The sequence below is a fragment of the Lepus europaeus genome, chromosome 4 (assembly GCF_033115175.1).
Source record: "Lepus europaeus isolate LE1 chromosome 4, mLepTim1.pri, whole genome shotgun sequence".
NCBI classification, from domain to species: Eukaryota; Metazoa; Chordata; class Mammalia; order Lagomorpha; family Leporidae; genus Lepus; species Lepus europaeus.
In genome coordinates this window covers 58,081,194-58,108,735 of record NC_084830.1, presented here as the reverse complement: position 1 = coordinate 58,108,735, position 27,542 = coordinate 58,081,194, and the positions used below count along the sequence as shown (strand labels likewise).

General features: G+C 38.2%; 1 protein-coding gene and 1 long non-coding RNA gene across 2 annotated transcripts in view; both read right to left on the bottom strand.

Moving 5' to 3' along the window:
• LOC133757661 (uncharacterized) overlaps positions 1-27,542 on the bottom strand; it is a 289,895-nt gene that overhangs the window by 153,867 nt on the left and 108,486 nt on the right. The window lies entirely within an intron of this gene.
• On the bottom strand, positions 10,020-12,056 carry LOC133758357 (methionine aminopeptidase 1-like). The gene has a single exon (XM_062189522.1). It carries the CDS (start codon positions 12,046-12,048, stop codon positions 10,888-10,890), a length of 1,161 nt encoding a protein of 386 aa, XP_062045506.1. The 5' UTR covers positions 12,049-12,056; the 3' UTR covers positions 10,020-10,887.

Genomic DNA, 27,542 nt, shown 5'->3' with positions numbered 1-27,542 from the left:
CTTACTACTTGTTGAATACTTTATTTAGTGGAGGGTTAAACTTGTGATTATAAAGTAAATTGAAAATATGTCATTGTGGGGCCGGTGCTGTGGCTCACTTGGTTAATCCTCCGTCTGTGGTGCCGGCATCCCATATGGATGCTGGGTTCTAGTCCTGGTTGCTCCTCTTCCAGTCCAGCTCTCTGCGGTGGCCCGGGAGGGCAGTGGAGGATGGCCCAAGTGCTTGGACGCCTGCACCCGCGTGGGAGACCAGGAAGAAGCATCTGGCCCCTGGTTTCTGATAGGTGCAGTGCTGACTGTAGCGGCCATTTGGGGAGTGAACCAGTGGAAGGAAGACCTTTCTCTCTGTCTCTCTCTCTGTCTCTCTCACTGTCTATAACTCTACCTGTCAAATAAAAAAAATGAAGAAGGGGAATGTTCCTTAAAAAGACTGTTGCATCTGAATGCAAATTTATTATTAAAATAAAAAAGAAAATATATTTTAAAAAGTAACAAAGGAAGGAGGAGGGAGGGTAGAAATGAGAAAGGGAGTTAAAGTAGAGTGGGAAGTAACACGATGCTTTTAAAACTGTATATATGGAGGCTGGCGCTGTGCATAGTGGGCTAAGCCTCCACCTGCATCCCATACGGGGGCAGGTTCATGTCCCAGCTGCTCCTCTTCTGATCTAGTTTTATGCTATGGCCTGGGAAAGTAATAGAAGATGGCCCAACTGCTTGGGCCCCTGCACCAGCGCAGGAGACCTGGAGGAAGCTCCCGGCTCCTGGCTTCAAATGGGCCTACCTAAAGCATTGTGGCCATTTAGGAAGTGAACCACCAAATGGAAGATCTTTCTCTCTGTCTCTCCCTCTCTCTATCTGTAATTCTATCTCTCAAATAAATAAATAAATAAAATCTTTTTTTTAAATCTGCATGTATTAAATACATTAAATTTGTTCCCTTTATAAAAATAAAAAAACAAGTTCAAAAAAAGTCACTGAACTTTTGTGTTAATTTTTATAGCATACAATGTTACTAAATTTGATTATCAGTTTTATTATTCAGACTTAATAGAGTCTTCAGGTTTTCTTATATATAGAATTATGTCATCTGCAGAAAAGAATAATTTGGTTTCCTCCTTTCCTATTTATATATTGAATTTATTAGTTCAAATAGTCTCTTGGAGAAGATTTAGGGTTGCTCTAAATATAGAATCATGTCATCTGCAACAGGATAATTGGATTTCCTCCTTTCCTGGGTGTAATCCTTTTATTTCTTTTTGTTCCCTACTTCTCTGGCTAAAATTTCTAGTACACAAAGGAAGAAGAGCAGTGAGAGTGTACATAATTGTCTGAGTCCAAATTTTAGAGGAAATGTTTTCAGTTTCTCATCACTGAGTATGATGTTAATTGTGGGTTTGTCATACATAGTCTTTATTCATTTGAGGTATGTTCCTCCTATTCCTAGTTTGTTTAATATTTTTATCATAAATGCATGTTGAATTTTATGTAATGGTTTTTCTGCATCCTTTTGGATGACTTTTACCCTCTGTATGATTGTGCTGCCTTTATTGTTGTTTATTGATTTGGGTACATTGAACCATCCTTATGTCCCAGGAAAATCCCACTTGATCAGGACATTTTTGGCATGTTGAATTTCATTCGCTAGAATTTTATTGAAAATTTTTACAATGATGTTTATCATGGCTGTTGTTCTATATATTTCATTTTTGTTTGTTTTCTTGTCTGATTTTGGAATCAAGGTGCTGTTGGCCATGTAAAGTAAGTTTGGAAGAGGATTTCCTCTCTTATATTTTTTATAATAGTGTGAGAATAACTGACATTAATTCTTTCTTAAAAGTTTGATGGAATTCAACAATCAAGCCATCATATCCTGGGCTTTTCTTTTTCAGTAACTCCTTATTGCTGATTCAGTCTCATAACTCATTATTGGTCTCTTTAGGATTCCTACATATTTTGGTCTACTTTTGCGAATTTATATGTATTCAGAAAATCACCCATTTTTTTCTAGGTGTTCCAATTTGTAGGCATGTAATTGTTTCAAATGATTCCTAATGTTCTCTTGTGTTTCTGTGATATCAATTGTATTCTTTCCTATTTCAACTCTGACTTGATCTATTGAATTATTCAATTTTTCTTAGTTACTTCAGCTAAAGATTTGTTGATTTTATTTATTATTTTATTTATTCATTTGTAGAAATGAAACAGATTTCATGTATTTTGTTTCTATAGTTTATACAGTTTTAAGAACATAATGAGAGAATTCCAAGATGGTAGAATAAGGAGGGAGCTTATTGCTCTAGTCTAGGGGAAGAGAGTTAAAAAATAGTGGAGAGTGTAATCTCAGGGAAGAGTTAGGGAGAAAACTGCAGAGGAAAATCCACACAAATGAAAGGGACACTGTGGATCATGGAGAGTGTAGACATGCACAACTCAGGACCCTAGTAGCCAAGAGCCTCAGCACCAGTTTTGGAGAGTGAGATGAGACCAGACTGCAACAGCCCAAGCCACTGGCAATAAAGATGTGGGAATAGCCTGGCATGAGTCCATTTTGGAGCCCTGTTGGAGACAGTATACCTACTAACCTAGAGGGGAAAAAAAGAGTGCACGTTTCCTTCTCCGTGACCACCTGGTACCATCATCCTGTAACTAGCCGAGAGAGGGCCGGGCGCCATTTTGTATATACTTAACAGTGGAGCCAGCTCATGTCCATGTGCCCAGCAATCAGTTGAGCTAAGAAGCTTCAATCTGGCTGGGAGAATTGACAGGGGGCTGGGTGTAGGTGACTTTGGAAGCCTTGTGTTCTGGGACTATGAAAACACTGTGACTGTGAGGGAGGGCACATGGTGAGGCTGGGTCTTTGGGCAGTCACTGAGGGTGGCTCCACACACCCAGGACCCACTGATTCCCTGGAGAGAATTATTGCTGCAGGATCTGTGCTCACACCAAGGACTGCAGGGATCCTTTGTGTGGTTCTTGTGGCCCATGGTTGAATATTGTATCCACTGGGGCTAGTGCCCAGGCATTGGTCTCCTTGGAGGAGAGAAGGTAAATACGAGACTATGTCAAAAGAGCTGACCAAACCCTCTCCTCTGATTAAAAAAAAAGAAGATACTTACCACAGCCAACTTAGGTGTCACCTTGGACACTCCCCTAACCCTAGAGAACTGAAAAGAGCTCCCTAGCCAAAACCAGCACATGCCTCTGGGTATTCATTGAAAGAGTAGACATTCCACCAAGCCACAGAGGCATAGTCTAAAGACAAAACCATCACATGGGGAAAAAATGGTAAGGATCTCCACAAATGCCTATAAATAAATGCAGCAATTCAAGAAACAAGAATAAGGAAGAAAAAAATCATGCCCCCAAAGGAACACAATAACGCTTCAATATTAGAAAGTAAAGATGAAGAGACTGAAGAAATGCTGGAAATGGAATTCAAAAAATCATAGGATTATTTAGAAGTAATCAGAAGCAAACCATGAATTAAAGAAATTCATACATGACATAAATGAAAATTTTTCCCATAAACTTAAGATTTTAAAGAGAAATCAAAATGAAACACTGGAAATAAAGATTTCAATAGATAAAATTAAAAACATGGTAGAAAGCCTTTAACAACAGACTCAGTGAGGCAGAAGAATATACAAGTTAGAAGATAAATCTCTGGAAATTTTACAGTCAGACCAAAAAAAGAAGAAGGAGAAGGAGAAGGAGAAGAAGAAGAAGGAGAAATTAAAAAACTAAACAGTTATGAAGACTTAGGGGGTATTAAAGACTTAAATCTACGACCCGAAACCATCAAATTATTAGAGAGCATTGGAGAAACCCTGCAAGATATAGGTACAGGCAAAGACTTCTTGGAAAAGACCCCAGAAGCACAGGCAGTCAAAACCAAAATTAACATTTGGGATTGCATCAAATTGAAAAGTTTCTGTACTTCAAAAGAAACAGTCAGGAAAGTGAAGAGGCAACCAACAGAATGGGAAAAAAATATTTGCAAACCATATTACAGATAAAGGGTTGATAACCAGAATCTACAAAGAAATCAAGAAATTCCGCAACAACAAAACAAACAACGCACTTAAGAGATGGGCCAAGGACCTCAATAGACATTTTTCAAAAGAGGAAATCCAAATGGCCAACAGGTACATGAAAAAATGTTCAAGATCACTAGCAATCAGAGAAATGCAAATCAAAACCACAATGAGGTTCCATCTCACCCCGGCGAGAATGGCTCACATTCAGAAATCTACCAACAACAGATGCTGGAGAGGATGTGGGGAAAAAGGGACACTAACCCACTGTTGGTGGGAATGCAAACTGGTTAAGCCACTATGGAAGTCAGTCTGGAGATTCCTCAGAAACCTGAACATAACCCTACCATACAACCCAACCATCCCACTCCTTGGAATTTACCCAAAGGAAATTAAATTGGCAAATAAAAAAGCCATCTGCACATTAATGTTTATTGCAGCTCAATTCACGATAGCTAAGACCTGGAACCAACCCAAATGCCCATCAATAGTAGACTGGATAAAGAAATTATGGGAGATGTACTCCATAGAATACTATGCAGCAGTAAGAAACAATGAAACCCAGTCATTTGCAACAAGATGGAGGAATCTGGAAAACATCATGCTGAGTAAATTAAGCCAGTCCCAAAGAGAAAAATATCATTTGTTTTCCCTGATCGGTGACAACTAACTGAGCACCAAAGGGGACACCTGTTGAAGTGAAACGGACACTATAAGAACCAATGACCTAATCACCTCTTGTCCTGACTCTAGATGTACAATGTAATACTTTATCCTTTTTAGTATTTGTTGTTGTTGTTGTTGTTGTTGTTGTTGTTCTAGTACTAGTGGTTGAACTCTGTAATTAACACACAATTATTCTTAGGTGTTTAAATTTTAACTGAAAAGTGATCCCTGTTAAATTTAAGAGTGGAAAAAGAGAGGGAGGAGATGTACAATTTGGGACATGCTCAATCAGACTTGCCCCAAATGATGGAGTTAGAAATGTGCCAGGGGATTCCAATACAATACCATCAAGGTGGCATGTACCAATGCCATCTCACTAGTCCAACTGATCAATTTCAGTTCACAATTGATGGCTCTGAGAGGTCTAAGAGTCAAAGGGATCACTCAAACAAGACAAGTGTCTGCTAATACTAGCTGACAGAATCAAAAAGGGAGAGAAGGATCCAACATGGGAAGCAGGATACACAGCAGACTCATAGAATGGCAGATGTCCTAAACAACACTCTGGCCTCAGAATCAGCCCTTAAGGCATTCGGATCTGGCTGAAGAGCCCATGAGACTATTGTAGGCATGGAAAGCCAAGATACCATGCAAAAGAATAAAAGAAGAAGACCTAAATGAAAGATCTCTGCGAGTGAGATCCCAGTGGAAAGAACGGGACCATCAAAGAAGGAAGTACCTTTCTCTGAAGGGAGGAGAGAACTTCCACTTTGACTATGACCCTATCGGAATAAGATCATAGTCGGCGAACTCTAAAGGCTTCCGTAGCCCTGGCATCTCATGACTAGAGCCTAGGAAGATTACTAACGCCATAAACAAGAGTGTCAAATTGTTAAGTCAGCAACAGGAGTCACTGTGTACTTACATCTCATGTGGGATCTGTCCTTAATGTGTTGTCTAATGTGCAGTGATGCTATAACTAGTACTGAAACAGTATCTTTACACTTTGTGTTTCTGCGTGGGTACAAACTGATAAAATCTTTACTAATTATATACAGAATCAATCTTCTGTATATAAAGATAATTGGAAATGAAAAAAACAAACCTGGTGTTAAATTGGAAATGGCATAGAAAATTAATTTTTTTAAAAAAATATTATGTAGGATCTCTGTCTTTAATGTTCTGTACACTGTTATTTAATGCTATAACTAGTACTCCAACAGTATTTTTTTTCACTTTGTGTTGCTATGTGGGGGCAAACTGTTGAAATCTTTACTTAATATATACTAAACGGATCTTCTGTATATAAAGAGAATTGAAAATGAATCATGATGTGAATGGAAGGGGAGAGGGAGCAGGAAAGGGGAGGGTTGCAGGTGGGAGAGAATTTATGGGAGGAGGAAGCCATTGTAATCCATAAGCTGTACTTTGGAAATTTATATTCATTAAATAAAAGTTTAATAAATGAAAAAAAAGACTTAGGGGATACTATCAAATGACCCAAAATACATACAGGTCTTAGGAGTTCCTGAGGCATGGAAAGAGAATGGATTAGAGGCCTTTTTAGTGAAATAATTACAGAAAACTGCCCTAATTTGGAGAAAGAAGGGGACATCCAAGTACAGAAAGCACAGAGAACTCCTAAAAGACATGGCCAGAAAAGATGTTCACCACCATACATTATAGTCAAATTCTCCACAGTAAAACATAAAGAAAAAGATTCTAAAATTTGCACTAGAGAAATGCCAGACGATCTCCAGTTAGACTCACAGCTGACTTCCCATCAGAAACCCCACAGGCTAAGAGAGAATGGTGAGATATATTCCAAGTCTGAAGAAAATAAAATATGAACTCAGAATACCATACCCTGCAAAGCTTTCATTTATGAATGAAGGTGAAATAAAGACCTTCCATAACAAACAGAAATTGAAACAATTTGTCACCACTAGTTCAACCTTATATAAAATGCTAAAAGATGTGCTACACAAACACTGAAACATGGTCATCACTATGAAAGAAGGTGAAGGCAGAAAATTTCCCAGCACAAGTAACCAAAAAAAGAATCCAAAGTAAACAACTGGAATATTTATGCAAAAATGGCAGGGCCAACCCATTACTTATCAATATCACCTTGAATGTAAATGGCCTCAACTCTCTAGTTAAAAGATAGACAGCTTAATGGATTAAAAAAAAAAAACTTACCTTTTTGCTGCCTACAAGAAACACATCTCACCAACAAAGAATCACACAGACTGAAAATGAAAGGGTGGAAAAAGATATTCCATGCTAACAGAAAACAAAAAAGTAGCCATACTAATGTCATCAGACGACATAGATTTTACACAAAAACTGTTAAAGAAGACAAAGAAAGGCACTATATACTGATTAAGGGATCAATCCAATAGAAAGATGTGACTATATTAAAAGTATATAAATCCATGTTGGATCTTTCTCTCCCTTTTTGATTCTATCAGCTAGTATTAGCAGACACTAGTCTTATTTGAGTGATCCCTTTGACTCTTAGACCTCTCAGAGCCATCAATTGTGAACTGAAATTGATCAGTTGGACTAGTGAGATGGCATTGGTACATGCCACCTTGATGGCATTGTATTGGAATCCCCTGGCACATTTCTAACTCCATCATTTGGGGCAAGTCTGATTGAGCATGTCCCAAATTGTACATCTCCTCCCTCTCTTTTTCCACTCTTAAATTTAACAGGGATCACTTTTCAGTTAAAATTTACACACCTAAGAATAATTGTGTGTTAATTACAGAGTTCAACCACTAGTGCTAGAACAACAACAACAACAACAAATGGGAAGTGGGATACGCAGCAGACTCATAGAATGGCAGATGTCCTAAACAACACTCTGGCCTCAGAATCAGCCCTTAAGGCATTCGGATCTGGCTGAAGAGCCCATGAGACTATTGTAGGCATGGAAAGCCAAGATACCATGCAAAAGAATAAAAGAAGAAGACCTAAATGAAAGATCTCTGCGAGTGAGATCCCAGTGGAAAGAACGGGACCATCAAAGAAGGAAGTACCTTTCTCTGAAGGGAGGAGAGAACTTCCACTTTGACTATGATCCTATCGGAATAAGATCAAAGTCAGCGAACTCTAAAGGCTTCCATAGCCCTGACAACTCATGACTAGAGCCTAGGGAGATTACTAACGCCATAAACAAGAGTGTCAAATTGTTAAGTCAGCAACAGAAGTCACTGTGTACTTACATCCCATGTGAGATCTGTCCTTAGTGTGTTGTCTAATGTGCAGTGATGCTATAACTAGTACTGAAACAGTATTTTTACACTTTGTGTTTCTGCGTGGGTACAAACTGATGAGATCTTTACTAATTATATACTGAATCGATCTTCTGTTTATAAAGAGAATTGGAAATGAAAAAAAAAAACAAACCTGGTGTTAAATTGGAAATGGCATAGAAAATTAATTTTTTTTAAAAAATATTATGTAGGGTCTCTGTCTTTAATGTGCTGTACACTGTTATTTAATGCTATAACTAGTACTCCAACAGTATTTTTTTTCACTTTGTGTTGCTATATGGGGGCAAACTGATGAAATCGTTACCTAATATATACTAAACGGATCTTCTGTATATAAAGAGAATTGAAAATGAATCATGATGTGATTGGAAGAGGAGAGGGAGAGGGAAAGGGGAGGGTTGTGGGTGGGAGGGAAGTTTTGGGAGGGGGAAGCCATTGTAACCCATAAGCTGTACTTTGGAAATTTATATTCATTAAATAAAAGTTTAATTAAAAAAAGTATATAAACCCAATTACAGGGCATCTGGCTATTTAAAAGAAATGTTAATGAATCTAAAGGGAGACATGGTCTTCAATACAATAGTAATGGGGGACTTCAATACCCCATTTTCAGCAATGCACAGATCAATTGGATAGAAAATCAGTAAGGAAACAACAGAGTTTTTCAACACCAAATGGACCTAACAAATATCTACAGAACTTTCATCCTACAGTTGCAGAATATACATTTTCTCATCAGCATATGGAATGTCCTCTAGGATAGATCACATGATAGGCTATTTAAAAAATGAAATCCTGTCATTTGCAACAAAATGAATGCAAATTGAAAACATCATACTTAGCAAAATAAGCCAGTCCCAAAATGAAAAATGCCATATGTTCTCCCTGACCTGTGGTAACCAATAGAGTACCTAAAAGGTAATCTAAAGAAGTGAAATGGACACTTTGAGATGTGGTGACTTTGAACAGCCCTTGTCTCGACTGTTGAGGAACAGTTGTTTTTTTTCACATTATTTGTTGAACTCTTTACTTAGTATAGATTTAGTCTTATGTGTATAAAGTTAATTTAAAATAGATTTTACCAAAATGTAAGAATAGGAATAGGAGAGAGAAGAGGAAGAAGGGTGGGAGAATAGATACGGAGGAAAGAATCACTATGTTCCTAAATTGTGTTTATGAAATGCATGAAGTTTGTATACCTTAAATAAAAGGCTCTGGAAGGAAAATAAAACATAATGACACTTTCCACCCTGCCTTCTCATTCTTGATTCATTTTTATTTTAATTTATGTTATGATATACTTCAGTTTACTTTATAATCTCAAGGTTAATCCTCCAGAAGAAGAATTCAAAAAGTAGTAAGTATAAAGACAATTGTTCCTCAGGAGCATAAACAAGAGCTGTAAACAATACTCAAATCTTTTTTTTTAATCAGTCAAACTCTTTAATCTCCCTTTACACATTACATTAACATTCATATTGCAAGGCAGTCCATTCACAAATAGTACAGTTTGATAAAAACATCACACACATATCCCCAAGAGTCTACCAGATTCAGTCACTTTACTAAATCATTAAAATAATAAAAGTAATGAAAACATTATCATAATTCTTTAAAGCAATAAGGTCTGAGGCACTCTGGGAAAGATGTTCTCTTAAGTATAATGTGTCAGTGGTATCAAATTATATTACAAGACAGTCATCAGAGACCCAGTAATAAAGTACACTGTAATGACAATGACTTTATGATCTGGTATGTTCACTACGTACAATCCTATGTGGACAACTGTTGAAAGGAACATAGATATTGGGCAGCCTGGGTCTTTTCTAAATGAGGTTCTTAACTACGCAAAGATGAGGTGTGTTTTTAGCACACCGAAGACTGCTGCATCCCTACTGCAAGGTTACAGTACTCAGAGACATTCCTTTTTCACCCCTACCACGTTCACTAAAGGTTAGAGTCGAAGAGCTCAGCTGACTCGCTGTGCTCACAGCTGGAGAGAGGTCAGAACTCTCTCTTCCCAGCATCCTCCACTGTGCAACCTCCACCCTCCTCTCAGTATCTCCAAGGCATACCTCTGAAATCAAATAGAGGGGAAGAAGGCTTTTCCCTCCCATTTCTGACAAAACTGAGGTCAGAAAAAGCAGTGTATTACAAAATCCTCGTGTCGTGCAGCCACATGGCCATTTCTGCCATAAACTAGACTCAAAAAAACCTGATACACCTTCTTCCAAAGTGACTTTTCCCACATTTATGTACTGCCACACACACAGTACACACTGGTGAGATGGTCGCATTGAGTGAGTGCTTCCCTATGCACAATAACGCAGGTAAACAATTAGCATGGGAGGGGGGAGGCAATTCCCAAGAAGGAATCAGATCACTGCTAAGGACGGGTCCACGGACGACAGCAAGTAACCCCGTCAGCAGCATCGGCACAAACCCCAGGTCACATAGTGTTCCGTAATTATGTCTATGGAATTCAAAATGTATATATATTTCCATATATATATATAATACAAAATAAATCTAAAGAACTGCTAAAGTTCCAAGGATGCTTATCTTCAACATTCACCTGGAAAGCAGCTGGCTCCTTACGGCTGGTTTGCGGCAGTGACAAAAGCAACTAGAAGCAGGTTTAAGTAAAAGTGCTCAAAGGGCAAATGAGAAAACAGGTGTGCAGAGATGGGGGCAGGGACTGAGTTGAGCAAGGTTTCCTTTATTCTTCTCAGCCTGTTCCGACTCAAGACAAGTTCTTGAGGACACATAGCAAATGCTGTAGTCTTATCTATCATCAAAACAAAACTAGTCATAAAAAATTTCCTCTTCCTTCTGTACTCTCAACAAAATGCACAGTACAGTAAGAAGGTACATGGAGACGTCTCTTCTCAACGCAGGAGAAACTAGAATTGGGACATGAAGTGAGGCCGCGCACTGTCGAGCCGCCGGGTCAGGATCTCACAGCCAGTGTCCGTGACCAGCAGCGTGTGCTCGAACTGAGCAGACCGCTTTCCGTCTCTCGTCACCGCGGTCCAACCATCTAGCCAGGTTTCATCCTGCCACCCACCTTCACAAATCATTGGCTCAATCGTAAATACATGGCCCGACTTCATTACTCCAACTGCTTTATTTTTGGCATAATGAGGGACGTTGGGGGCTGTGTGGAAAAGCTTATGAATCCCATGCCCACAGTAGCTTCGAACAACTGAAAACCCGTTTGCTTGGGCATGTTTCTGAATAATGTTTCCCAGTTCTCTGTATCGAACACCAGGCTTCACTGCATCAATGGCTTGCATGAGACACTCGTACGTGGTCTGAACAAGCTTCCATGCTCCCTCATCCACATCGCCAACAAAAAACGTCTCATTCAGGTCCCCGTGATAACCGTTGCGATACAGAGTAATGTCCACATTAACAATATCACCTTCTTGCAAGGGCCATCTGTCTGGAATTCCATGGCAGATGACTTCATTCACTGAGGTACAACAAGACTTTGGGAAATTATAATAATTCAGAGGAGAAGGATAGCAATTTCTTGCAATGCATGCTAACTGTACAGCATGATCTGTTTCTTCAGTAGTTACACCTGGTTTGATCATCCCTGCAGCAATGTCCAAAACTTCTCTAGCAAGCCTACACACAAGTCGCATCCCTTCTATATCTTCAGATGAGAATAATTTAATTTGAGAAGTACCTTTAAGAGCCTGTTCAGATTCAGACATTCCTAGGGGATGATCAGCATAATCTGGCCTTTGAATGTAACTTGGCACTGGCCTTGTTGGCATCAGTGGATAGTGTGGTCTGAGTTTACCAGTATATCGATAACCTGCCCATGGGTCAGTGTTAATATCACCCTCCACAGACCAGGAAGACAGTTCTCGCTTTGCCTTTTCATCCTTTGCTTTCTTATGTAGTAACTTGTGAGTAGCCCAACTTCCTTTAAAACATTCCTGCAAGCAGAAGTACGAGCCCTGAATGCCCAGCTTGATGCAGGTGGGACACTGGAGCTTGGCCTCGCTGCTGCAGCCGTCCGTCTCGCACACGCGCGCCTCCACGGCCGCCATGCTGCTTGCCTGCTAATACTCAAATCTTAAGGTGTCAATTTCACTCATAAATAATACTTATTTTGTACTCAATACATTAGTTAACAGAAATCAGAGAAAAAATGTGATATCTGCCTTTTTGAAACTGGTTTATTTCACTAAGCATAATGGTATCCAGTTTCATACATTTTATTGCAAAAGACAGAATTTCACTCCTTTTTATGACTGAGTAGTGTTCTATCATGTATATATACCACATTTTCTTTTTTTATGATGTTTATTGATTTTATTTTTTAATTTTATTTAAGTAATACAAGTTTCATATATTTCATATATGCAGATTTAGGGGCCCAGTGGTACTTCTCTCCTTACCCTCCCTCCAGCCCAGATTTCAAACCTTCCTCCCACTCCATCTCACATTCCCACTCTTAAATTTTTTTTAAGGGAAAGGGTTTATTGGGGAACACCCTACAGACCGGAGTGAAGGGGCGGCAAAGGAAAAAGAGAAGGAGACTGTAAGAGAGAGAGACAGAGAGGAGGGAGAAAAGAGAGGAGAGGAGGAGAGAAGCCAAGAGAGGCCAAGAGAGCACGTGTTCAGGAACAGGCCCTTTGAAAACTTTGCCTGAGGGCGGGCAGGGAAGCAGGAGCAGTGCCACTCTTAATTTTTACAAAGATCTATTTTCAGTATACTTAATGATCATATAATTAAACCTACTCTAAGTACAATAGTTCAACAAATACTATAAAGAGAAGGGAAAAAATAACATTGTTCCTCAATGGAAGAGATAGGGGTTGAAAATAATAGAATCTCAAAATCTATTTTTCCCTCTAATACATTATATTTCAGGTACTATATTAGTTACCTCAGATCAGGGCAATCATATGATATCTGTCTTTTGGGAACTGATTTATTTCACTAAGTATAATGGTTTCCAGTTGCTGCACCTTACTGCAAAGGACAGAATTTCATTTTTTTTTACAGCTGAGTAGTACTCCATAGTGTATATATACCTTAATTTCTTTATCCAGTCAACAGTTCATGGACACGTGGGTTGATTTCATATCTTTTCTATTGTGAATTGTGCTGCAATGAACATGGTGGTAAAGATAGCTCTTTCATATGCTGATTTCATTTTTGAGTAGATTTCTAAGAGTGGAATTGCTGAGTAATATAAGAGATTTATTTTCAGATTTCTGATGAATCTCCATATTGTCTTCCATAATAGTTATACTTGCTTACATTCCCATCAACAGTGTAATAGGCTATCTTATTCTCTACATCCTCTCCAAGATCTGTTTTTATTATTTTTGGATGCTAACCATTCTAATGTGATTTTTATTTGCATTTCCCTGGTGGCTAGTGACCCTGAGCATCTTTTCAGTTGTCTATTGGTCATTTGATTTTCTTTTTAAAGATTTATTTTATTTATTTGAAAGAGTTACAGAGAGTGGTAGAGAGAGAGTGTGTGTGTGTGTGTGTGAGAGAGAGAGAGAGAGGTCTTGCATCCTCTGGTTCACTCCCCAAATGACCTCAACGGCCAGAGCTGAGCTGATCCAAAGCCAAGAACCAGGAGCTTCTTCCAGGTCCCCATGTGACTGAAGAGACCCGAGGACTTGGGCCACCTTCTACTGCTTTCCCAGGCTATAGCAGAGAGCTGGATCCGAAGTGGAGCAGCCAGGACTTGAGCCAGTGCCCATATGGGAAGCTGGCACTGCACGGCAGGGCTTTAATCTGCTCTGCCACAGTGCCAGCCTCATAAGACTTTCATCGTTTGAAAAATGCCTGTTCGTATCCTTAGTGCAATTATTAACTGAGTTGTTTGTTTTGTTGTTGAGGTTTTTTTGAATGCCTTATATAATCTGGATATTAATTCTTTATCAGATGTATGGTTTGCAAACATTTTTCCCCATTCTATCAGTTACCACTTCTCTTTGTTGAGAGTTTCCTCTGCTTTGCAAAAGCTTATTATCTTTATGTAATATCATTTGTCTATTTTTCCTTTATTGTCTGTTTCTGGGGTCTTATCCAAAAAGTTTTTTCCCTAGGCCAGTTTCTTGCAGTGTTTCCCCTAGGTTTCCTTCTGTAATATGATGGTTTCAAGTTTGGGTTTAGATCCTTGATCCATTGTGAGTTGATTTTTGTATAGGGTGTAAGATAGGGGTTTGTTTTCATACTTCTTTATGCAGAGATGTAATTTTTTCAGATCCATTTGTTAAAGAGACTGTCCTTTCTCCAGGGAGTGATTTTAGCTCATTTGTCACAAATTAGTTGGCTAAAGGTGCATGAATTAATTTGGGGGCTTTCTAATCTGTTCCATTGGTCAGCATGTCTATTCTTGTGCCAGTACCCAATTGTTTGAGTAGAACTTCCCTGTAATAAGCCTTGAAATATGGTATTGTGATGCTTTCAACTTTCTTTTTGTTGTTTAAGATTGATATAGCTATTTTGGATCTTATTTCCATTTGAATTTTAGGTTCTTTTTTTTTATTTGAGAAGAATGTCCTTGGTTATTTTTGGGGGGATCACATTGAAAATGTAAATTGCTTTGGGTGGTATGGACATTTTGATAATATTTAGTCTTCCAATTCATGAGCATTAAAGATTTTTCCATTTTTGTGTCTTCTGTTTCTTTCCTAAAGGTCTTACCATTTTAATTAGAGAGATCTTTAACATCCTTGGTTAAATTTATCCCAAGGTATTTAATTATTTTGAAGCTATTGTAAACAAGACTAATCTTACAAGTTTTTTCTCAGTCATGACATTCTTTGTTTATACAACTGCTATTGATTTTTGTTTTGATTTTATATTCTGTAACTTTGACAAACTCACTTATGAATTCCAAGAGTCTCTTAGTGGAGTCTTTTGGCTCCCCTATGCACAGGATCATATCATCTGCCATCAGGGATAATTTGACTTCCTCCTTTTACTTACTTTTTTTGCTTAATGACTCTGGCTAAAGCTTCCAGAGTTATATTGAATAATAATGGTGAGAGAAGGAATTCTTGTATGATTCTGGATCCAGTGAAAATGCTCTCAGTTTTTCCCCATTCAGTATGATGTTAGCTACGGGTATGTCATATATGGCCTTGATTGGGTTTAGATATGTTCCTGATATACCTATTTTGCTTAAGGCTTTTTATCATGAAAGGATGTTGTATTTTATCAAATGATTTCTCTGCAACTATTGAGATAATGTTATGGCTTTTACTCTTCATTTTGTTAATGTGATGTATCACATTTGGACATGCTGATCCATCCCTGCATACCAGTAATAAATCCCATTTGGTCCATATGGATTTATGTTTTTGATGTGTTGTCAGAATTGATTAGCTATTATTTCGTTGATGACTTTTGCATCAGGGATGTTCTTACATCTAGGATTTTTGCATCAGGATGTTGGTCTACAGTTCTATTTCATTATTGTATCCTTTGGTTTTGGAATTAGGGTGATGCTGGTCTCATAGTAGCAGCTTTAGTGGATTACCTTGCTTTCAATTGTTTTGAATAGTTTAACAAGAAAGAGTTTGTCAAAACCCAACCAGCCTCAGAAATGATGCTTGAGGATGTGCTAAATACAGAAACAGAAAGCTAACTAGCATCATGAAAGACTGTTTAGACAGTAAACACCCTAGAAAAGTACAAAGGAGATCCAAAACAAACATAGAAATAGTTACAGAAAAATAGCAGGATGAAGTTATTAGTTATCAATAATAATCTTGAATGTAAATGTCCTAAATTCTCCAATTAAAAGATATAGACTGACTGAATTAATTAAAAAACAAGACCCATCTATGTGCTGCCTACAGGAAACACACATCACCAACAAATGACAAACACAGACTGAAAGAAAACAGATGGAAAAAGATATTCCATGCAAATGGAAATCAAAAATGAGCAGGAGTAACCATCCTAATATCAGACAAAACATACTTTAAGACAAAAAACAAATTGTTAAAATTGAAAAAAGTGTCATCATGAAATGACTAACAGGTCAATACAACAGGAAAATATGAAAATAGTGAATGTATACACATACAATGCTAGGGTAACTGGTTATTTCAAACAAATGTTAACAGATCTAAAGGAAGATATATGGACCAATACAATAACAATGTGGGACTTCAAGACTCAACTTTCTTCAATGGACATGTCAACTAGACAAAAAATTCTTAAACTTATCTGCAATATTGACCAAATGGATATACTTGATATCTATAAAATATTTCATTCCGCAGCTGAAGAATACATTATTTTCATTAATGCATAGAATGTTGTCTAGGATAGGCTATATGCTGGGCCATAAAACAAATCTCAACAAATTTTAAAAAATTGAAATTATCTTATTTTTTCTGATCACAATGGAATGAAGCTGGAAATTACAATATAAGAGTGTTATAAATAATGCAAATATATGGAGACCAAACAACAGGCTTTATGAATGAACATTTAGGCTCATGAATGAACAGTGGATCATAGAAAGAAAAAACATTTATATACATTATTAAATACTACTCAGTCATAAAAAAGAATTAAATCCTGTTTTGTGCAACAAAATTAATGCAACTGGAAACCATTATGCTTAGTGAAATAAGCCAATCCCAAAAATATATCATATTTTTCCTTACTTATGGTAACTAATATATAGAGTACAAATAATGTACTGAATATGAACAAAATTACCACTCTGAGATTTGATTATTGTTTACAGTCCTTGTCTATACTCTTAAGGAACAATGTTTTTTTCTACTTGTTACTTGTTGAATTCTTTATTTAGTTGAGGATTAGGCTTGTGATTATAAAAATAAACTTAAAGTGTGACATTTTAAAAATTAAAAGAAAACATAAAAAAGGAAGGAAGAAGGAGGGCTTGAGCATGGGTGGAGGAATAATGGGGGGAAGTATCATTATGCTCTTAAAAATGTATATGTGAATTATGGCTGGCACCGTGGCTTAACAGGCTAATCCTCTGCCTTGCGGCGCTGGCACACCGGGTTCTAGTCCTCGTTGGGGCACTGGATTCTATCCCGGTTGCCCCTCTTCCAGGCCAGCTCTCTGCTATGGCCCGGGAAGGCAGTGGAGGATGGCCCAAGTCCTTGGGCCCTGCACCCGCATGGAAGACCAGGAGAGGCACCTGACTCCTGGCTTCGGATCAGCGCGATGCGCCGGCCGCAGTGGCCATTGGAGGGTGAACCAACGGCAAAAAGGAAGACCTTTCTCTCTGTCTCTCTCTCTCTGTCTAACTCTGCCTGTCAAAAAAATAAAAATAAATAAATAAATAATAAATAAATAAATAATAAAAATGTATATGTGAATTATGTGAAATTTTTTCACCTTATATACATTTTAAATTTTTTTAAATAATAAAAGAAAATGAAAGAAAAAGAAATCAAAGGGGAAATCAAAAAATTCCTAGAAATGAATGAATAACAACATACCATATCAAAACTTATGGGATAAAGCAAAAACAGTGTTAAAAGGAAAGTTTATAACAATTAGTGCCTAAATCAAGAAATTGGAAAACCATTAAATATATGATCTAAGAATGCATCTCAAGGACCTAGGAAAACAAGAACAAAGCAAACCCAAAGTTAGCATGAGGAAAGAAATTCTTAAAATTACAGACGAAATGGACAAAGTTGAAATTAAAAATCTATACAAAAATCAAGAGATTGGCAGAGATATAATCTCAAATGAATCTGTCACACCAGGATGCATGTTTCTACTGTTGCTAGGACAGATCTAGTGGCTGCTTCTGTGTACATTGACCTGAAAATAGAGGGCTTACGGCTTTATTTGATAAAGGGCCTCATTGCAGCAGGCCCAGATGAGTACCAAGCAGGGTCCTAAACTCCCTTTCCTGCCCAACTCCCCAGCTGCCACAGTCTTGTTCCACTTCCTGCCAGTGGTTGGTTTGCCACCTGGTTAAGGAGGGTCTAAAGGCTCAGTCTTCAGATACCAACCTGAGGACAGAGGTCATGGGGGCCTGTCCAACTTTAGGTTTCATCATAGCAGGCCTGGTATTAAGTTTCAAGTCTGAGTTTTGGACTTTATTCCTTCTCTTCTGTAAAGTAGGAGGTATCTCTCCACTGGAATAGTTGAAACTAGGGAAACTGATGCAGCAACTCCTCCCTCTTGCTCTCGCTAAATCTTTATAGCACTATAGTACAACCAGACACTGTGATCTTCCACCTGGATTCTTTAGGTATTGTAAAGGCCATTAAAGTCAAAGAATCCTAGCTCATCTTTCAAAAATTGCCTGTGACTATTTCAGCACCACACAACATTAGAAGTATGATGGATGAGTGAATCAGAATAGGAAAGGACAGCTGTTTTCACTAATTATGTTAAATTAAATTATTTGGGTACATTTTACAAACACAAACCACCTTCTAAATAAATTGAAAGAGCCTTTCCTCGGTTCATGAAACTAAGGATTCTTGAGGCCTCATTAGCACCAGGTTTGTGGCCAACACATGGAACGTGGCTGTCCTGTATATACATAGTTTGCAGTTTATACATATTAAAAGTCTTATGGCTCCTGAAATCACTTCTTTCTTCTATACCCTTATACACATTTCTCTGTGTGTGTGTGTGTGTTTCTCTCTCTATCCCTATCTCCCTGAAGAGCCCCTTATCCTTGTTTATGTTCATCCAGTTTATTTTTCTTTGTATTTTTCTCTGTGAAGATTTCCCTGACCATACCTAAACAAAGCTCACCTCTTTGTGCCCCTAAAGTACCTAGGATCCAACATTAATAATACAGGTATTGGTTTAATCATCAAAAGTATATCTAGTATTTCCTGTATACCAGATATTTTGCTAGAGTGTAGTGGTAAACAGAACAGATAAAGTCTAGTGCAGGAAGGCAGACAACAATTAAATGTGCAAGTAGATATATAATATGTGACTTTTCAAAGGCAAGGAATTATGAGGAAGAATTGAACCTTTGATAAATGTGCATTGGAAAAGAGCTCAAGGAAAGTGAATTTCTAGATCAGCTGATATCTGTGTAAAGAGCTTTCCAGGTGGAAGGAACAAGAAGAACATGGGCCCATAAGGCCCCAGGCAGACATGGTATTTGGTAGATGTGGAGTTGATAAGTTTGGGGTTCAAGGAGCAAGAAAGAGGTCACTAGTATTGGAAAACAATTAGAGAGGAGTGGAGTAGTACACTGGAGAGTCAGAGAGATGACCAGGCAGGTCCCGGAAGCCCTGTAGACATTGCAAAGACTTTGGCTCCTACTCTGAGTGCCTTGAGAGGCCATGGAAAAACTGTGAACAGATGGCTGAAATGAATTCTGACTTATAACTCAAAAGTATCACTCTCCTGAGAATAGACTGTCTACAAGAGCAAAAGATATAACTTATTTATCTTTGAGTTAAATGTGGTGAGGGAATATTATTTTACAGCTGGCAGTAATCTCTTAGACAGCAATCTCTTAGGGACAAAATGTTTATCCAGAAAAATAAAGTCCTCAGGACATGGCCAAAATGGACTAAACAGACACAGAGAAAACTTACTTATTCTGCATAATGAATTTATAAATGTTGAGTTTGAGGACATAGGAGAAGAGCTTAATGAATAGGGAGCTAAGCCAGGAAATGTACGAGATTCAAGAACAAAGACAGCTATTGAAATATTCCCCATAGTGGAAACTGAGGGGAAACTATGAAATATCCAATTCTCAATTATCTAAAATATTATCTTGTAATAACTGAAAGTCTTCCAAATACAGAGAGGGGAAAAGCCTAAAACACACAGATGCCTTAGGTAAGTGGTGCTTTGAGGAAATGAAAGAAAAAAGACTACACTGTTGAGATTGGTTTGAGTGAAGAGAAAAGATCAGAAATAGAGGACAAAATATGAGTACAGTCAACAACTCAGTAGAAGTATAAACAGAAGAAGAGAGGACCAAAGAAAAATTTCATGACAGAGATGCTGAATGTCTCATAATTATGGGAAGGAATCCAAGATATTCACACATAAGTAGTAAATGAAGAGTGACTGTCTAATGCTGGAATAGAGTAGAGGGAGGCTGACAAAATGTAACCACCAGGGTTACCTTTGCATTCTCAATGCACTGTGCATAAAAAAGGGTGGGATCAACCAATTGATGTCAAGGAATTAAATTCATTTAAGAAATGAATTTTGAAATGCTAAATATATCTAATATTACATTGAACACAAACGTGGGTACTTCAAAAGGTCTGTGGAATATGGTAGTAAAAATAAATTCATTCTTGTTCACAATTTTTTTGAAATCATACACAGAGATCTTCAAAGGACACATGCAAAAATGTTTGTTATGAAAAAAACTATGCATGGAGTTCAAAAATCGTTTTGAACAAAATAAACCTATTTTTTATTTGAAAGAGAAAGCACTCCTAGCCACTGATTCACTCCCTAAATGCCTTAATGACTGGGGTTGAACTTGGGTCAAAGACAGGAGCTGGTAGAAATCTACATCTGTTATGTGGTTGGGGGGACCCAAGTACTTAAGTCATCACTGCTGCCTCCCATGATCTGCACTGAGAAGAAGCTAGGAATCAGGAATCAGCCCAGGGAATTGAACCAAGACATCCCATGTAGGACATGGGTGTTTTAATTGCATAAGCACATACTCCTTCCATGAATTTTTTGAGGTGACCACATATCGATGAGATTTACTTTTCATTATATTTTTATTTTTAAAGCTAACAATTATTTTTAATTTACTGTATTCTAAATCTCATGCTGTTTTACAAGATCTCTATGGTCTACATACCATGTCAACCCACTTTAAAAACCAGAACACTGAGTTTCAGGTAAAGTACCTTGCTCAAGGATGCACAACCAGGACTTGAATCCAAGCTGCAGATTCGTCCATGCTTACAATAATGCTCCTGGATATTCTACTTTCATCATACATTATCCATTACATTTTAGCTCACAAATATGCCGTTAATGCTAATCATGGAAGAATTGAATCTATTTGAGGGGGAAATCCTTGATAGCTACTAAAATGCACAACTGGAGAATATTCAAATTCTGTCCAAAAATTAATAAGTTTTTACATCAGAGGAAATCGTAATATTGTAAAACAGAAGTGAAGGGAGTGACATTATACCAAAGATTTTAAAACATTGGAAAAATTACAAGATTCATTAGTGTTTTGAAGACATGCATTTTCTAACATTTATCTGGAGTTTCACATCTTCAATTTAGTTGCTTCAACAGTCAAATCCAGACACTAATGCTACAGTTAGGATAGCCCAAAGGGAACTGGATATTGTATAATTCATGGAACAAACAAGTTTTGACCAACTGACATGTCTTGGCCGATTCTGTGTGTGTTCTTACAGCTGCTTCCAAGATAAATTCAAAATGATGGCTCAGCCATCTTGGGCTTGTGAAGATTCACAATCAGTGTCCATGATTAGATAATCAGGGAAAGGACAAATTGTCAAGAAGAGATTAAAAGAGGAAAGCTCTGAGATGCTGATAAGAGTTAAGCCTACATGGGCATATTTTTAAAACTTTTGCTGGAAAATGCCACAGTATAGAGTGAGTCTGGAGCAATGAGGTTTTTGCTTTTGAAATACTTTTTTTCTGGAAAAAAAAAGGATGAAATTTAAGTATTCACATTTTATGATAAAATTGAGTCTCTATGAAAGGAATCAAAGGTGTACAGCAATTAATGAATGCCAAGTATCTTAAGTAATTCCTTGACTGCTTGTCCCCAAGTTGTCAGCTTTCTTCTAAAGGCTAGGCTACTTGACATCCATTTCTCTCATTGCAAGCTCAGGTAACAAAGCTACATGCATTGTCAGACACTGAGGAGACTCTGGAAATGATTTATTTGTTCATTCAGCACATATTGATTGGTCACCTACTATAAGCTATGCACTGTCATAGGACTTAAGATCCAAAATTAGAAAGATCCAGTTCCAACCTTTGAGTCATTTACAGTTTGGACAAAACTAAACCATGCAAGCAAGCAGCACCTGATAATTATTTCACTCACTTGCAGCTCAGTTCCTCCAATTAGGACAGTGCCTCTGTCAAACATGTTGTTAAATATTTTTGAAAATTACCCTGTAAGAAATTATAATATAATAAATCATGTTCTACATTAAAGGCACATATTCAATGCCAAAGAAGCAAACAGAAAAAGCAGTCATTGCGCCTTAAACTGCAATGGAAATTATGAATAGCTTTACCTGTTCTGTGACACTCTGAACACACCAGCCCACAATATTTACAAAGAAAAAGAGTTAAGATTGAAAGGGATCCTAAAAATTAGCTAGATAAGCCTCCTCACTCTACAGAGAAAGAGATTAAATCACAAAGTGGCTCCATTTTTCTATAATAACTGACCTAGTTAAGATTAGAGATAGGATGAGAATCCACATCTTCTCATTATCCCAAAACCAATCAGTAACACACTGTTGTTCCTAACTGTTTCCTGGTACGCATTGCATAGCCCTTAATACATTGCATATTTCTCATCAAACAATTCTGATAACTTCACTGGAATGGCAACAAAGCAAAAAGCAAAACACCTGGCCTTGATATAGGAGACAAGAGGTCAGCTCTTTGTGCTACCACTTACTATTTCATGACCATGAGAAAAATTACCTGATTCTTCTGCACTCAATTTTATCATTCACAAAACTGTAATAACATTGCCTATATTTTAGTGAGATTTAAAATAAACTATGCTGATTAAACTCTGTGACACTCTGCTTTCAGACCCTTCCATCACTTTAGTCCATTTCCAAAGTGATTGCTCTAATACAGATCCTATTAAGTTACTCCTCTGTCTAAAATGCTTTGATGGCTCTCCAAGGACAAAGGGGAAAATCTAGACATCTAAACTTATTATAGAGATCCTTTGACAACCTTGAGCCAGTGTTCTTTGCAGTCTCACGTCTAATGATTCTCCCACAATATTTTATACCCCACTGGCATTGAACTACTTACTCACATCCCCCAAATATGTCATGTTTTCCTACAATTTTGTTTTACTTGCACAATTCCACTTCCTGGCATGTACGCCTCCATTTAGACCCACCTCCCACACTCACATTTATTTACTTCCCTAATTCATCCTTAAATATCTTGCTTTAAATGTTCAACATTTTTACATCTAAAATGGATTCATGTACTGCTTTTATAATTAAATACTGAATAGGCCGGCGTCATGGCTCGATAGGCTAATCTTCTGCCTGCGGCACCAGCACCCCGGGTTCTAGTCCCGGTTGGGGCACTAGATTCTGTCCCGGTTACTCCTCTTCCAGTCCAGCTCTCTGCTGTGGCCCGGGAGTGCAGTGGAGGATGGCCCAAGTCCTTGGGCCCTGTACCCGCATGGGAGACCAGGAGAAGCACCTGGCTCCTGGCTTCGGATGGGTGTAGCATGCCGGCCATAGCAGCCATTTGGGGGGTGAATCAACAGAAGGAAGACCTTTCTCTCTCTCTTTCTCTCTCACTGTCCACTCTGCCTGTCAAAATAATAATAATAATAATAATTAAATACTGAATAAATATTCATCCAGATATGTTCACTGTCATGAGTATGGTGATGGTTTCAGAAATACAGCTATATGTGAAAACATAGCAGGTTTTATACTTTTTTTTTGACAGGCAGAGTGGACAGTGAGAGAGAGAGACAGAGAGAAAGGTCTTCCTTTTGCCGTTGGTTCACCCTCCAATGGCCGCCGCGGCCGGCGCACTGCGGCCGGCGCACTGCGCTGATCCAAAGGCAGGAGCCAGGTGCTTCTCCTGGTCTCCCATGGGGTGCAGGGCCCAAGCACTTGGGCCATCCTCCACTGCACTCCCGGGCCATAGCAGAGAGCTGGCCTGGAAGAGGGGCAACCGGAACAGAATCCTGCGCCCCGACTGGGACTAGAACCTGGTGTGCCGGCACCTCTAGGGAGGATTAGCCTGTTGAGCCACGGCGCCGGCCAGGTTTTATATTTTTGATAGGTGCAGTCCACTAAATGCCATTGGTGCCTCAATAGTGCTGATTTTTTTTTTTATTCATTCAAAAGGCAGAGTTACAGAGAGGCAGAAGCAGAGAGAGAGAGAGGTCTTCCATCTGCTGGCCCACTCCCCAAATGGCTGCAATGGCCGGAGCTGGCCCAATCCCAAGCCAGGAACCAGGAACTTCTTCTGGGTCTCCCAGGCAGGAGCAGGGGCCTATGCACTTGGGCCATCCTCCACCGCTTTCCCAGGCTTTACCCACTACACCACAACACCAGCCCCAATAAGTGCTGATTTTAAAAACTGTTCAAGCAGCACAGCTTGTGGTGCAGGGGGTTAAGCCACCCACTTGGAATGCACCCATCCCATATCACAGTGCTTTTTCAAGTCCCGGCTACTTTGCTTCTGGTCCACCCTGCTAATGCACCTGGGAAGAAGCAGATGATGGCTCAAGCATGTAAATCACTGCCACCCAAGTGGGAGACCAGATGTAGCTTCTTTTTGTCTCTCTCTCTCTCTCTCCTCCTCTCTCTCTCTCTTTCTCTGCCTTACTCTGTCCCTTTCCCTTCAATTCTACCTTTCAAATAAAACTTTAAAAATTATTTTGATTTTTAATTTTGTATAAATAAAATCATACCAAAAGAAAAATTCATCCAGAGGAAAAAAATTATGCTTAAATGTCTCACTCTTTTCTAAAATTTCCTGATATTCCTTGCTCACTTAACTGTGTTTCCATGGTAACTGTGTAGCTTGTAGCTTTCCATTTTATTATATCATAATAGGCTTATGCATTTGCTTCTACTGTGAGCCACTATAACAAACATGTCTGTATCTCCTTCATGACTAAACTCAAAAGCTGGACACATAATGAATGTGCACAAAGTATCTGTGAAAAGACCAAACAAAATGGAATCAGCTGGTATCAGTTACTCTTGGGCAAGTCAAACTTAGGCACATATTAGAACTTTTCTATGAAAACTGTACCATGTTGTCCACCACAGTTGTAGAAGATTACTAGACTAGCCTTGTCCATAGAAACTGCTTTCTTAGGCTGGCACTGTGGCGTAGAGAGTAAAGCTGCCACCTGCAGTGCCAGCATCCCATATGAGCAAGGGTTCAGTCCCAGCTGCTCTACTTCTGATTCAGCTCTCTGCTGTGGCCTGGGAAAGCAGCAGAGATGGCCCAAGTCCTTGTGCCCCTGCACCCATGTGGGAGAAGAAGAAGAAGCTCCTGGCTCCTGGCTTCGGATCCATACAGCTCCAACCGTTGTGGTCAACTGGGGAGTGAACCAGTGGATTGAAGGCCTCTCTCTCTCTCTCTCTGCCTCTCCTTCTCTCTCTGTGTAACTCTGACTTTCAAATAAATAATAAAATAAATCTTTAAAAAAAAAGAAACTGATTTTTCAATTCTGCTTTTCGAAAGGCAAATGCTAGGGTGGGTGATTAACTAGGTTCTAGGAATGCTCTTCGGGTACCTGATATCTGTGAAAAAGTGACATAAAACAAATGACTTTTTTCTCAGTTTGGAAAAAAAGATAAAGACAGCACACTGTTTGCTGATCATTTTTAAAAGAGAATATAATTAGCATTTTAAAGTAGGGTATAAAGTATGTGATATAAATATTAAATGAATACTTCACAAAGTTATTATCAGACTTGTTAATTCTTGGAAAAACCACTAGGATACTACAACCTGCTTTTATAGATAACCCAAAGAGTGCATATGCATGTGTGTCTGTATGTATATGTGCTGAAATAAAAAATTTGCTTGAAACATGAAAAATAGGTCAACATGAACTGGATAATCAACTGCATCTCATGAGTCACAATTTGCCATTCTATGGAATAGAATTTTCACATCATTTTCAGTATTATACTACTTATAAGGCTATAAAATAACTTTAGATATTTAGATACAATAGATAACCTGGAAATTTGTTAGATAAGGCCCAATTTTCTATTGAAGACATTTAATAATCTTTTTCATCATTTCTAAGTCTCACTTTTTCTGTAATATCATTCTAACACATTGTTTTAAGCAACATTGCATTTTGTACAATATATTATTTCTAAACATTTATTAACAAGTATGCTTTCTGAATATTCTACTAAATATTCTAATTATTCTTTGACATTGCCTTACAATGGAACGACCCATAAAGTAGAACATCTCCAAAATTGGTTGCTCATAAGACTTAGATTTTGTACTTCTTAACAACCAGATTTCCAAGTCCTCCCTATTTACTGAATGACAATTTCCCTTCAGAACAGGATCTGGAAATAAGTACTTTTAAAACAATCCCTTGCATGATTTTTGTGTTGAAAGAAGTTGGGAAAATTGAATTAAAGCATGACTGAAAGTAATATAACAACTAAATATAGATTTAAGTATCCTTAATTTAATTAAGCAACATTTAATTAAAATTTTATTTAACTCAGGGGACTTACCAAGTCTTTTTTATGAATTTCTAAATTCCTAATCACTTATTGCCTCCCAAATTTTTTAAGTATTTCAACAGTACATAAATAGCAATCATATCTGAAGCATCTCTTTTTGAATTTATAAAGGTCTCTACCCTCCGCGTGTGTGTTTTCTCACTTCATTTAAAGTGTAATAGCACCTTTGCACTGCCAAAATTAATTTACAAATTTATCAAAGTGATCAAGAAACAATAAACAGAAGTCAGTCAAGAATGGAAGAGAAAGGAGCCGGTGCTGTAGCACAGTAGGTTAAAGCCACAGCCTGCAATGCTGGCATCCCAAGTGGGCATTGGTTTGAGTCCCAGCTGCTCCACTTCCAAAGTAGCATTCTGCTAATGCACCTGGGGAAAGCAGCGGAAAAAGTGTTTGGGCTCCTACACCCACATGGGAGACTGGGAAGAACCTCTTGACTCCTAGCTCCAAACTCCTGGCTTCGGCTTGGCTTAGCCCCAGTCATTGCAGTCAGTCATTTAGGGAGTGAACCAGCAGATAGACGAGCTCTCTCTCGCGCACGCCCTCTCTCTCTCTCTCTCTCTCTCTCTCTAACTCTGCCTTTCAAATAAATAAATAAACTTTTAAAAACAAACAAAAAATGATGAGACAGCTGATCCATAGAAACCTAAAATATCAATCAATGGGAAATAATCAATGAGAATATAATGAGTCCTAATGATATCTGAATATGGTACATGATCTCTAGCTTAAGCCCTTATCCCTTCCTCCTAGTGAACCCAGGCTCCAGCAACTGAAAGCATAATATCTGACATAGAAGAGGATCTCCCAAACCCTACTCCAGTTCTACTATCAGTGACAACTTGAATTCCTTTAAGCTCACACCCTATTCATGATTAGATACTGTATTTATTACTCTTATGCACAGGGATGCATCCACTGGTCATTCAAGATTTCTGAATATTATTTCCAAAAAGAAATTACCTTTCCCTTAAACAATATGCATTTATCCTGTTATTTCAGCATTGGAATACTTTTTCAATTTAAAATGTCATGCAAATTCATATATACACCAGCATATCTTTATGTGAAATGGAGCTAGTGTGTTGCCTACACCACAT

Bases quoted from the DNA above. Each gene is read 5' to 3' on its own strand.
- LOC133758357 (XM_062189522.1), bottom strand. From the start codon at position 12,048: ATGGCGGCCGTGGAGGCGCGCGTGTGCGAGACGGACGGCTGCAGCAGC.